General features: G+C 39.4%; 1 protein-coding gene across 3 annotated transcripts in view; it reads right to left on the bottom strand.

Moving 5' to 3' along the window:
- Positions 1–14,308, bottom strand: part of LOC5569501 (solute carrier organic anion transporter family member 3A1) — a 63,324-nt gene that overhangs the window by 13,534 nt on the left and 35,482 nt on the right. For all 3 annotated transcript variants that reach the window (XM_021844781.1, XM_001658533.2, XM_021844783.1), the window contains exons 4-6: positions 3,658–4,149; positions 1,531–1,714; positions 1,318–1,469 (exon numbers count right to left, since the gene is read on the bottom strand). In XM_021844781.1, the coding sequence (XP_021700473.1) occupies positions 1,318–1,469; positions 1,531–1,714; positions 3,658–4,149 (828 nt within the window). The remainder of the gene's footprint in view (positions 1–1,317; positions 1,470–1,530; positions 1,715–3,657; positions 4,150–14,308) is intronic.

Raw genomic sequence — 14,308 nt, 5'->3', positions numbered from 1 at the left:
ACATGTAATGAAAAGAGATGAGTTTCCGAATTTACTGTTCAATATTGCGTTTTGTCGCATTTGAATTTTTTTTTGCAGACGATGACTTTATTGAAATCTATCGCAGTGCAGTAAAGCAGGGTTTCACTATTTTAAAGATGGACAACTAAGATAAAGCTTGTAATGCCATTTACTCTACCCAAACGTATATGGTTGCATGTAGAGAAAGAAGCAGATTCAGATGTGTTGGTGCTGAAGCAGAGCTTGATGAAGATGGAGATGAATTTGTTGAAGAGCCATATAACACTTGTGACGTATGATAATAATGTTTCCCGTGTAGAAAAAACACGTGTTCTGGCTACGAATATCTCTTTTTACAGATTAAGTACGTAACCAACTTAGGAATCCGCAACTTGTAAAAGGAAACGACATTTCTACACTGTTGCTTGATAAAGGCTTATCAGACTTCATAGATCTATTATTTCGTTAACAACTTTGCCAAAACACCTCGCAATCCTTACAACACTGAAAAGTGTTTCGAAAACTAAAGCAGTTTGTAATAATAATGCAAAGAGAGCAACGATTAATGCAAGCATGCCTAAATGAAACATCATTATCAGTTTGCCCTGTATAAAACGCTTATTCTTGGCTTTCTAAGCACATTTATTTAAGAAGAGAAGCGAAAATTATTGAGCGAATAAAAAGGCAAACTTCAGTGAGCTTTTTTCAAAAATTGGCCCAGAGGTGCAGAATGACCTCAGAAATCGAACCCTGTGTTTAGATTTGATGGACAATTTTTTTCATAATAACGGTCTGTCGGGGCATCATGAAAAATAAACTGCCTAGTGGAAACCTTGTAAATTTAGAAAAAAATGAGCAATTGTGCTCAACTACGGAATTGCGTTGGAACAACCCAAAATTGAGCTGAATCCCGTTTCCGCGTAGACTGTCTAAGGTCCCTTTTTAACCTAACCGTTTCCAGTTAAATGGCCTGATAATTGTCATATAAAATAACTCTTTCGGCCTAATGTACTTTTCAGCCTAGTGCTCTTTTCAGAATGATGTCATTTTCTGGTCGAAAAGCCAAACGGGAGTTTTCGGGCTAACGGCATTCTGTTTTATAACGTTTGGCCTTACAGTTCGTTCATATTACGACTTTCCGCCCTAACGACCCTTCCATTTTCCTTTCCATTTCCGCCCCAACGACCCAATGATTTCAATAAGCTTATTATGCCTACCGACCATTTCGACCTATCAATTTGGCCCATCGGCATTTAACCTAACGGCCTGGTTCCGTTTCCCGCTTTCTGTAATATGGTGTAATTTATGAAGCCTTACCTTTCAACTGCGGAAACTCCACGATTGTGCCAACATCGTCTTTACTCTGCACTGCTAGTCCATTTTGTTCTTTCGTTTTGCTCAAAGGATTTTTTTCCTTTCCAAACGCTTCAGCATCGTTCATCAGTATTACTGGCATAGTTGATTTGGGCCTGAAATATTTAAAACATATTAATCTAAAATTAGTTTCAAAAATATTAAATAAATTCCAACCTATTGGCATCATCCTGCTTTTTGGGCAATTCTTTGGGGAACAACCCTATCAGAGCTGCGAAAAACAGCATAGCGATTCCCAGTATGATCCACCCGAGCCACCAGGCTCCCAACCATCGTGGATCGGAACTTTCGATGACCGGGGTTTTCGTCGGATCAATGTAAATCTTAAGGGCAAAGTATCCTGTAGAACAAAGCAGTCATGGTTAAGTTGTAATATCTTCTTGGACAAGTGTGGTAGGCGGATAAGATGAGCACTATTTTTGTGGCGTTCTATACATATTTGGAATTTTGATGAATAATAAAAAAGTAATATGGACCAAAAAAATCAACAATTTTCGGTTTTAATATTGACAAAAGTACATTGCAGTCCAAAAAATTATTTCCTGTTAAAAGATTTGACCAGGAAAAATAGATATTCTAGTTACGTAAATAAATTCACTCATACTTGTTATTACAGGGTTGGCAGCTGGTCCTTAGTCGCTTTTTATTTAAATGCAAGTTTCTAAAAATTGGAGACTTTTTAGAAGCCTCCATTTTAATCAAAATGGTCTTTAAAGTTACGTTTATTCCTGATTTTGTTTGCAGTGTATCCTGCTACAAAATTCAAGAGGTTTCTCTGAACTCGCGACTATTTAACAGGTTCTTCAGGAATCTGTTCTCAGATTCCTCGAAGAAAAGTATCAGGAATTCTTCTTGTAATTTCTTATTTATGGAATAATGTCAGAGACTCTTCTGTCTAGGAATTTCTCTAGTGATTCCAAGCTTTGGAAAATTCAACAAACATTGACAGACGAGCCATAATTTTATCGCTTGAATGCGCCCGCATTGAGAAGCAGGCTCTGTCTCAGTTGGGACGTAACGCCAAAAAGAAGAAAAAGAATAAGAAGACTAATTTAGCCAAAATAAAAAATGGTTTGAATAGGCTTAAACCGAGCTCATCCTTAGGGTACTAATCTAACCCCTAGTCAGTGGCGCAACCAAGGGGGGGGTTTTGGGGGTCAAACCCCCCCCCCCAGAGCCGAAAAATTATAAGGCTTCCAAGTATATTTTTGAAATTCAACACTACACATCATACAACTACAGAGCAGTAACTTAGTTTGGTTCGTATGAACACTGTTCATGTCAGTAGTTTTTACAGATTTATTCTTCAAAGTTGTTGTTTTTTTCTTAAACTCTTAATGGAGTTTGATAAAAATAAAACTGCTATAAAAAGCTTATGAATAACAAAAAATTCAGGCCTTTTTTCATCAAACTGAAAGCGTTGAGTCAGCAGTTTGAACAACAACCTTCAGATATATTGGAATCTTTTCATTGATACAGTATCTTAAATATCAAAATTCTTACAGTTGCCTCAGCATTTTGCCAAAGTTTGCGATCTCCAGAGCATATGAATTCCTTGATTTTTAAAAATTAGAGAGAAAAACAAATCTGCGAATGCTATTGAATTTAGCTCCCAGTTGAAGCATTCGCCACCAATAGGAATTTCAACAATGTTGTGATTTTGTAGGAATGAATCAATAATTACATTCTATTTTTTAAGTAAATCGTAAAAAATACATAGGGTGTTAATTTAAAATTTTTGGATTTGTCCATTAAAAATATGAATGCATTGGCGTCCCACTAAACTAGTAAAACAATCGTATTATGTACTAAGTCTTCCAAAAACAAAATTTAATTGTAGCATTGAAAATTTTAGGGTGTTATCACACATTTGCAAATAAAATATTCACAATGAAAGCAGAACTCATTTTTGACTTTTTTACTCGATTTTCTAGATTGCCATTTCTGTAAGATGTGACAATTCGTCTTCTTCTGGCAGTTTAGTTTTGCAATCTTGATTAACTTTTCACCTTCTACAACAATAGGGGCAATGATTTGTATTGCAAATTGCTGCACTTAATAATCGAAGTCATTTATATTGTTGAAAAATTTCAAAATATAGCGGTTGAATAGCATCACGCGCATGTATTGCAATTGCCTAAGTTATTTTACTATGCAAAAAAACTTACTTAAATTCATCAATTCGATTTTTTGTCAGAAAATATCTTCTCAAAGAGTATTTTGAAATTCACAAAACCCCCCCTAGAGCCAAATCCTGGTTGCGCTACTGCCCCTAGTCCTTACCTAAAGCGAATCCTACGACGGGTCCAAACGTTCGCAGCGAAGATGCGTAAGCCAGCATTAGTGGTGTGTTGGTTTTCTTAGTGTTATCGTCCAGATAGGTTTGACCTAATGAGTAGTAGAGGGTGTTTCCGATGCCCAGCACAAACTGGGACATGAATATTAATACCAGTGGAACAACTGAGATGATATCGTGGCACTCCTTCGGACTGAATGTGTCCAGGCACAGTCGATTGGTGCTCTTGACGATCCTCGTCAAGTTATGGCTGTTGAGCAGCGCTTCCGCTTCCTGGTCGTTGATGAACTCCTTTGTGAGCTGTAGCGCTGCTTCTCCCGCTCCGTAGATGAAGTGTGGCATCGCCAGAATGAAGCAGGAGAGGGCGCAGAAGACGACACCCCATGCTATCCACCGGGGACGATTTCTGTGTCCTCCCACATAGGAGAGGATGAGCGACAGCAGGATTTGTGATATTTCATTCCCACTGAGGATGATTCCTGGAAGTGTAGATACAGACAATAAGTGTTGTGTGGACTTTTAGGAAAAGTATGGGCTCTTAGTGATATGATTATAGGTATTAGATTAAACGCAATAAAGTTGCTTAAGCAGTAAAAATTATCACTCATCATGACTCAAAAGATAACTAACTCGTCTTTTCGGAATAAAACTGAAACCAATAAAAATGGCTATATCATCGTTACCTTTGAGTTGAAATCAAATTCAACTCCATGATGATGTCATGTTGACTGATGGTCACGTTAGATTTAAGGAAAAATCATCTCACAGTTTGAAATGATATTGCTTAGCAGATGCCATTTCTACACCCCAAATTATTGTTTGCTGATATCAACAATTTTTTTCTGAAATTTTCCGACCTGAAATTTTTAGTAAATTACTGATCTTCAGTGCAGAACGCTGAAAAATCAGCAGGTTTCTACTGGAACTCAGCTATTTGATTTGCTGAAAATATCAGCTTGGCAAATTTCAGCGAAAAAAATGTGGTGTATAGTTTGTATAGAAATTACTTTGGAAAAGGCTAACTTTTTGTATTCCACCTTTCAGCTTTGAATCAACATATTCTAAAGAAAAAATAGCAATCAGCTTAATCACATATTATTTCAGTATACGTTTTATCTCTGTTGGTACAGGCTAAATTAGTAATTTTCCTTACATTTTGGGGGGCCTTTGCTTTAATGTCGTTATCTTTTTAATTATGGGCCAATGAAGGATTATGAATTTATGACTTCAGGGGCTCAAATTGTTACTGATCATGATGGTGTCCAACCGTTTGATCGAACGCCATTTGGACAAATGAAATCTGGCCGAACAGGTCGTTTGGCCGAATAGCGATAAAAAAAAAATTGCTACAACGCTGATGTGTAGGATTCATAAGTGAGGTCGAATAACTGATTAGCAAATTAATTTGTTGATTTTTATGATGTGATGGGACGTCATGTTTGTCACCATATAAGAGCTTCAAGAGAATGATAAAATCTATCCGTTAATTCAGGACGGATTGAGCTCCACACATTGTTGTGAGCTTCACACATTGCGTCAAGACTGTAAGAGTTCTACCATAGTAAACGCGTCATAGGACGCGTGTGCGTATGCGAAAGCAGAATATCAACAATAGGAAATCCTTTGATCATAACGCGTTACTATGTCATGTTCTACTTTCAGTACTGACTGTTTCTTGAATTAACATTAAAGAGCTAATTATCTGTATGTGAGCAATTCTCACTGAAACCAAGCCGCCATCGGCACCCATCCTTAGAATTCCAATTTTATGTCAGTGATCGCTAGTTTTCGATTAAACTTAAGGGTGGCCCTTTCGTTTTTCTCAAACTGGTGGTACGCCAGCTAGCTAAACAGTTTGCGAGAAAGCTTATTTTTTGATAAACATTGTGTATTTCTTCACGTGATATGTCGTCGCTTGGAATACATAGAAAACTTAGTGGCATCGTATATAGAAATGATATAGCTTCATTTGAAGTTGAAAAAATTTTGACGGCCATTTTAAATTTAGCCTAATTGAATTTTGTTAGAAAAATCGATTTTTTACCATTAGCGCACCGCTCGTTTTGAATTCTGAGATCAGTATCAGAAAGCTGAGGAAAAATTGCGTAAGATAGGCTACAGAAACCAGGTGAGCAATGGTATTTACCCTATGAAATGAACGATTTTCTTTCTAAATCATGTTCTACGATTTTGACGTATATGGCAAGTGAAATCATCGCAAACATTATTTTTAATTCAACAAAGACATTTTTTTTCAATAGTTGGTGTTTCATTTGAGTCGAGTGACGAATAAGAGTATTATTTTGAGTGAAAAAATCTGGCAGCCATCTTGGATTTTGACGCCATCTTGATTTTAAGTGGCAGAATGAATTTTTCAGCTTGATAGCTCTCAGCCTGTCGAATTTAGAGGCTATCAATAAAAAACAAGGTTACTTATTCTCTTCTTCTTACTATTCTTCATTTTCCTGACGTTCCGTCCCTACCGGAACCGAACCTGATACTCAGCTTTATAAGTTATAAATACAGGTTTTTTTATAATGCGATTTTTAATAACAGAATAATTCCTCGACATATCTTTGAATTCAGTAATAATGAATAAATAAATTTAATGAATAAAAACCGTCTAAAAAAATTGTTTGAAATAAACAAATATGTTTTCACCATATGCATTTTTGTCATTGAATGAAGTTTATAAATTGCACGTTAGGACATTAGTAAGTTTTGTGGTAATATATGTAGTTTTAACGTAAAACAATGCCACAAGAGCATTAATTAAGAATAGAAATCTTAAACTTTTAAGCAAAAAAAAATCCTTGATTTTCTGAACTATATAGTATTGGTTTTACTACCGCCCAACATGCATGTGAAAAATAGCGAAATTGAAAGATGAGAAGCAGGCTTTGTTCTAATGTGGACATTATGCCGAAACACAGGTGTATTATTTTAAGGTTGGAAAATCTGGCGGCCATCTTGAATTTCGACGCCATCTTAGTTTTTAGCAGTTGAATAATTTTTTATCATCTCAGCGCTCATCATATGTTGAATTATAAGGCCTATGTTAAAAAACAATCAGATTCTTTATTTCTTATCTTATCTCAGCTGTTCAACTGATTGTTCATTTCTCCCAATGGTTTCAGACCAAATAAATGAAAGCATTTATGCTATTTTTCAACTCCAAGATATGCAAAACAATCATTCAGGTAGCAAATAAGTGTTAACAAATCCTGCTTATATAAAAAACAAGAAGAAGAGTAAGTGTAATGGTAGCATTAAAATTAAACATGTTGAGTGCTGACAAGGTTAAAACTCATTTACGAGGGGTCCACCAATTTGAGAAAAACGAAAGGACCACCCTTAAGTTTAATCAAAAACTAGCGATCAGTGACATAAAATTGGAATTCTAAGGATGGGTGCCGATGGCGGCCTGGTTTCAGCGAGAATTGCTCATATCAATAATGATTTATCCTACTTTATGAAAAAAGCTTAATACTGGCTGCTAAGCTAGCTGGGCATGGCGTACTATTGGTACCTCGCATACCTACAGGAATAAAATAGACCCATTATGTGGTCCTCAGTCTCTTGCCCAGCATCTCCTATCCCTACCTCCTCGTGGTACTGGCCGGGGTACGAATAACCTTAGAGAAAATCGGGTAACCAACCCCGGTGGGAGCTTTGGTCGTATGCTGACAGGGAAGGGGGGTTTGCTTCAGCAAACCTGGAGTGTCTGAACTACATGTTAGGAGCGGCTCACAACAGCGTCTGTTCCCCCCCATGTCAGGGGCGGCTGATCATCGTCCGAGTGCCAGAGAAGGACTCTAAGCTAAACTGCGCACTATGGCCCTCCGAACATTTAGGGGGAATGGTTCTCCGGAAATCTAGGGGGTTGGTGTCAGGCCCTGCAAGCCAACCGTAACACACATCAGCACAGGAACGTCAACGAGAGAATACGGACCGGAACAATCGGCAAAGACCACAGCGACGGAAATGGACTAGCGATTGGAAACACGGTTCGTGGAATTGCAAATCTCTCAACTTCTTCGGAAGCACACGCATACCTTCCGATGTATTGAAGATCCGCGGTTTCCACATCGTAGCGCTGCAGGAGGTGTACTGGACAGGAGCGATGGTGCGAACGTTTAGAGGTAATCATACCATCTACCAGAGCTGCGGCAACACACGTGAGCTGGGGGAACAGCTTTTATAGTGATGGGTGATATGCGAAGGCGCGTGATCGGGTGGTGGCCGATCAACGAAAGAATGTGCAAGTTGAGGCTCAAAGGCCGGTTCTTACACTTCAGCATTATAAACGTGCATAGCCCCGGAAGCACTGATAGGATGCATTTTACGCGCAGCTCGAACGCGAGTACGACCGCTGCCCAAGCCACGACGTCAAGATCATCATAGGTGATTTGAACGCTCAGATTGGCCAGGAGGAGAAGTGGATGCCGACGATTGGAAAGTTCAGCGCCCACCGGCTGGCGAACGAGAACGACCTACGACTGATAGATTTCGCCGCCTTGGCCATTCATTCAACATGGACATTCGCAGCACCTACTTCCAACACAGCCTCCCGTATCGATCACCACAGCAGACGGAATCACAAATCGACCGTGTTTTGATCGATGGACAGCACTTCTTCGATATAACCGACGTCAGAACCTATCGAGGCGCTAACATTGTCTCTGATCATTATCTAGTGATGGTGAAACTGCGCTCAAAACTATCCATCATCAACAATGTACGGTATCGACGCCCGCTTCGGTATAACCTAGCGCGACTGGCGCAAGCGAACGTCGCCACCGCATACGCGCAGCATCTCGAGGTAGCGTTGCCGGAAGAGGGCGAGCTTGACGAAGCCCCTCTTGAGGACTGCTGGAGCAACATAAAAGCAGCCATCATCAACGCAGCCGAGAGCATCGTTGGGTACGTGGAAAGGAGGACATGTAACGATTGGTTCGACGAAGAATGCAGGAAGGTTTTGGCGCAGAAGGCTGCAGTGCGGGCTGCAATGCTGCAGCAAGGAACGCGACAAAACGTGGAGCGATATAAAAAGAAAACAAAAGCAGCAAACCCGCCTATTCCGGGACAAAAAGCACCGCCTGAAAGAAGCGGAATGAGAATAAATGGAGCGGCTGCATCGTTCACAAGAAACGCAAAAGTTCTACGAGAAGCTTAACGTATCCCGAAAAGGCTTCGCGCCGCGAGCCGAAATGTGTAGGGATAAGGATGGAAGCATCTTGACGGACGGACGTGTGGTGTTTGAAAGGTGGAAGCAGCACTACGATGAACACCTGAATTGAACGGAGAACACAGGCGCGGAGGGTCACGACAGCGGAGGAAGTGACTACGTCAGCACGGCGGATGAAGGAAACCAACCTGTCCCCACATTGAGGGAAGTTAAGGATGCCATCAACCAGCTCAAGAACAACAATGCAGCTGGTGAGCTCATCATCGCACTAGAAGGTGTCATGCGGAGAGCCGGGTTCAATAACCGAGATATGATTTTCACAAGATCTAGCCAATTTATTTGCTTCGCGGATGGTATGGAAATTATCGGCAGAACATTTGGAACGGTGGCAGACCTTACATCCGCCTAAAACGTGAAGCGACGGCTTGGTGGTGAATGAATGCGTTAAAAACAAAGTACATGCTGATAGGCGAAACCAAGCACGACAGAGCCCGCTTAGGAAGCAGTGTTTAGATATACGGGGATAGTTTTGAGGTGGTTGATGAGTTCGTCTACCTTGGATACTAGTCGTGAAATACGGAGACGCATCATCAGTGGATCAGTCTCGCCTACTATGGGCTCCAGAAGAAGCTGCGATCGAGAAAGAATCACCCATGGACCATGCTGGAAGGGGGCCTGAAAGCATTTGGAGTGTTCGAACGAAGGGTGCTTAGGACCATCTTTGCCGGAGTGCAGGAGAACGGTGTGTGGCAGCGGAGAATGAACCACGAGCTCGTTAGGCTCTACGGCGAACCCTGTATCCAGAAGGTGGCGAAAGCCGGAAGGGTGCTTCGGACAGGGCATGTTGCAAGACTACCGGACAACAACCCTGCCAAGATGGTGTTCGCGTCGAATCCGGTTGGTACAAGAAAGCGGGGACCACAGCAAGCGAAGTGGCTTGATCAGCTGCAACAAGATCTGGAGAGCGTGGGCCAAAATCGAAATTGGAGGGACACAGCCATGGACCGAGTAAATTGGCGTAACATCTCTAACGAGGCTTTATCAAACTAATTGATGTAACGGCAAGTAAATAAAATGAATATAAATTTTTTCTGAGTGCAGATTTTTTTAGATTATCTTAAACGAGTTTTTTCGTACAATTTTGTGTATATTATGTTGAAAAAAATCGTAACCCTTTTACAATACTTTTACATTTTTCATTTCTTCTACATAGTTATTAGATATTTTAAAAAGTGTGTTTTTTCTGAACATTGCACCTCTCTATCTCTTAAAGTAAAGGAATTATCGGTCGAATTTGTTTTAGTAAAGCTTATTTGTTTGTTAGTAAAAACCCATGAAAAGACGCTTTTAGACAAAAGTTTTTATTAACTACCAAAAGGAAAGATATGGTACTTTCATGATTTGTAAGAGTTGTCTGCGCCCTTTTGCGCCGAAGGCAGTTATAGGGGCCTAAACTAACCCTAGAGAAAAGAGTAATTCATAAATAACTTTGTTACTTAAAAAAAGCGTGATTAAATGCTCAGAAAAAACACAGATTTTTTCATGACAAACCATTTTGTAAAAAACACTAAAAATGTTAAAAATCTTGGAAAAAAAATTATGATAAAAAATCATTTTAGCCATTTACATACAACGGCAAATATTTCAAAAAGTATACGAGACAGAAAAATTGCGTCTTTGACAAAGTTGTTTCAAATTGCCAATTCTACAACTTTGCTGAAGACACCATATGTCTCTCTAAATGTTTTGAAAAAATAGTTTTTCTATCTCACTGTTAGGCGAATTGATCATAAAACTTTTTTCGTCAAAAGATGCGCTTTAATATAGAAAAAGACTTCTCAGAACAAACTATATCGCTAAAATCAACGGTTTGGGCGCTATTGGAAAAGCGCATGAAATCGACAAAATAAAATGCATGCATTGCAATAACACTAAAGCCGTTAAAAAAAAAGATTTTTACTTGTTGTCTAAATCAGCCAAACAGTCCTTTTTAGATTTGATTAGGCCTAATCATGCGTGTCTAGATTCAAAAACATTTTCAATATCTGTTTTCCAGAAAACCTGTTAACCTATTCCTGCCGGCCTTTTTCGTTTTGAAGTATTGAACAATAAGTAATGTTTTGGATTAAAACTGCTAGGAGCAAAATGTTAGGAACTAGTAACATATAGCTAATATTATTATACTGATTATGTTACTATGTGTATTGGTGATCTAACGCAAAGCTAAAATGCGTAGATGGCGCTCTTCTAGAATAGGGATTAGTGCATCTTAATCAAAATTTCTAGTGATAACTTTGGAAGAAAAATCACCACAATCATTTAATTGCCAAGATTTTTGCAATTTAAGGCATAGGAAATCGTAAATATTCATTTCAATTTAAAAAAACTTTCGCAACCTAGCACCAGGTATCAGGTATCAGAAGGCCGGCTCCAAAGGCACGTTCCCCACCAGTTGGGAGATTTGTGCCATCGCCATATTTGAGCCTATATCATCATCTACCCGATGGGAGAGGAAAGGGAAGGGAAAGATGGGAGGAAATAGGAGTGGGGTCCCTTGAAGAGGGAAAATCGCATAAGCGAATTGAGAGCATGTAGCTCCATACAGAGCCGTAGCGTGACCTCCTGGCGCCCTTGGCGAACTGTCCTTTGAGCGCCCCTTATTCAAAGCTCTTGAACAATTTCCAGGATTCTATGGCGATTTCTGTTAGAATTGTTCATTAAAATTCAAAAATAAAATGAAATGTTAAAGCACAAGTAATACTTAAACATTAGCTAACAGTCTTGTGCAAGAAGACATACAAAATGTTTCAAATCTCCGTTAAAGCGAAGTATGCACCTCAACAGAAAAGTAATCGCCTATCTCGATGCGTGGAAAATTTCTTGCAAGAAATGCTCAAGAAAAGCATTTTTCTTTGATCGCAGTACGCAGTTGAAAAGAAATGTCAATTAGTGACGATTTGCTCTCCAGATGCGTTAGTGTGGAGCATTTTCACCAGCTGTCAGTCGTTCCAACTAACGGGTCGGATTCGCTAGATGGAAGGCAGTCGTGTTCCAACCAGCGAACCCCAGCTGTAATCGCCTATCTCGATGCGTGGGAAATGGTCCAGAAAATCAATTTTCTTTACTCGCAGTACACAGTTAAGAAGAAATGTAATTTCAAGTAGAGCTCGTTGTAGAAAATGTCTTGACCATTTCTGGCAAAGAAATTTTTGCTTTTCTTGGACAAAACAGCATACATTTACTTTACTCTAGCCTCTACGGTAAAAAAAAACGACAAAAAAAATGAATAGCAAATGTTGTCAATCAATATAGTCAATGTTACGAAAAGTTCTGTACGGATTCAAACGTTTATCAGTCAGTTCAGAGAATTGTTTAGGAGAAACAAAACAAAATTTCTGTTAAAACACAAAATATCCTGTTCCATTGTTTCCCACTCTTGCTTCAATTTCAATGGTAAACAAATTCTCTGAAAATCCTATTCCGGATTCTAAGAAAATTGCGCCATGGATTGAATCAAAATTTTCTTTAAGATTCTATGCAAATATGGCCTGAAGTTCTATGAAAACAATATTAACTAATACCAAAGAATCCTGCTTAAAATTCTGTCCGAAACTCGCCTAGTACTCTTCTATGATATAAGCTATTAGGGGTTATTATTATTTGCCTATACACGTTTTTTATTGTGTTTCGAGTTGTGTGAGAATCCGTTCAAAAATTCTTTTGGAATCCTACTATTTTAACAAGGTATCAGTTGATATAATCTACGTACGATTTCGTTTTGTGGATGATTTTATATAGGCACCATGCATATGCTCATTTGTCATTGCTGGAGGACTATTTTCGATATTATTGAATGGATTTTTATTAACGTGTCCGTACCTCAAGAATTTTATTTTGACAAACCGTTAAACACTTTCTTAGACGCTTCAAAAATATTTTGATGAAATCATTCCAGAAATATTTGTAGTTCAATATGTTTATAAACAGAGTTAATAAATTTTATAGGAAGGAAGAAAGACGCGACATTTATAGTATTATATCGCTAATTGTGTATGTCTATGATTGTTTTTCTAGATACTAAGACTTAAGAAATACCCTTACTAAATAAGTATCTCCAAAAAATCCCGCTACTAAATATATTTCTCCATAAATTACCCATTTTGACGCCCCCTGAAGCCGGGCGCCCTTGGCGGGTGCCAACCTGGCCAACCGCACGCTACGGCACTGGCTCCATACCACAATGGGTTCGAACAGCGCCCTAAAAAGGACACTGCAAAACGCAAGAGCGTAAAGAGAGCCTTTAGCTCATTACCACAGCGGGTTAAGAATAACAGAATGTCCTGAAGATTCAGGCTTATGAATTCAGTTTCACTTAATAAGTGTTTACAAAGTAATTGGAATCGCATTTGCGCAAAAACTGGACAGTTACATATCAGGTGATACGAAGTTCCATAATCGGAGTCACAACTATCACACACAAATGAGTCAGCACGCTGAATATTTGCCATGTGATAGTTGAGTCGGCAGTGGCCTGTCAACGCTCTGACCAAGAGACTGCAATTCTGCTTTGACAGATTTGTTAAATACTTCGCCACCCTTGGAGATGGCTCAGTAATGTACAATTTTGTTTGACGACATGACTCCAAACTATTCCAATATTGCTTGTGCTGAGTTGCCGCCCAAGAATTTATCTGAAGCTTCACCCAGCACTTCGAAATTGGAATAGCCGGCTCAGGGCCAATGAAGTCATGCGATGCTCCATCGCGAGCTAGCTCATCAGCCAATTCATTTCCAACGATGGAAGAATGGCCAGGTACCCATACAAGAGTTACAGAGTTGACTGAATTCAGTTCCTCAATTTGAGTTCGACATGCGATAACAAGCTTCGACCTTGAGTTGGCCGAAGCGAGAGCTTTTATAGCAGCTTGACTATCTGAACAGAAGTATATGACTGAAAAACGGTGCAGTTTCTACCAAGTGAGTAAAACTGATTCAGCCTTAGCTCACGAGAATATACTCCTGCACCAGCTCTACCTTCAAGAAGGGAGCCATCAGTGTAACATACTATATTGTTTGATATACTTTTTTCCAAATAGCCAGACGTCCACTCTTCCCGTGAAGGGAATTGTGTGATAAATGTCCTGTAAGGAAAGTGACAAGCAATTGTGAGATCACTTGGAGCAAGGACAATTTTGTCCCAATTCACCAAAAGTGGAAACAACGAAGTGTGTGTAGATCTACGATCCACTGGATTTTTCTCCAGTAGATCCAGTACCCATAAACGGTAAGAGCAAGAAAGTGCTTCTTGTTTAAGATATATGTGTAGTGGCGCAATGTCGAAAAGGGCCTCGAGCGCTGCTGTGGGAGTTGTAGAGAACGCACCAGACATCGCCATCAAGCACATCCTTTGGAGATGGCCCAATTTTGATTGGATTGTTCTCACTTCGCCC

Source organism: Aedes aegypti, chromosome 2, assembly GCF_002204515.2.
Source record: "Aedes aegypti strain LVP_AGWG chromosome 2, AaegL5.0 Primary Assembly, whole genome shotgun sequence".
Taxonomy (NCBI): Eukaryota; Metazoa; Arthropoda; class Insecta; order Diptera; family Culicidae; genus Aedes; species Aedes aegypti.
Note: the sequence above shows the minus strand (reverse complement) of the source record. Positions and strands in the feature narration are given on the sequence as shown.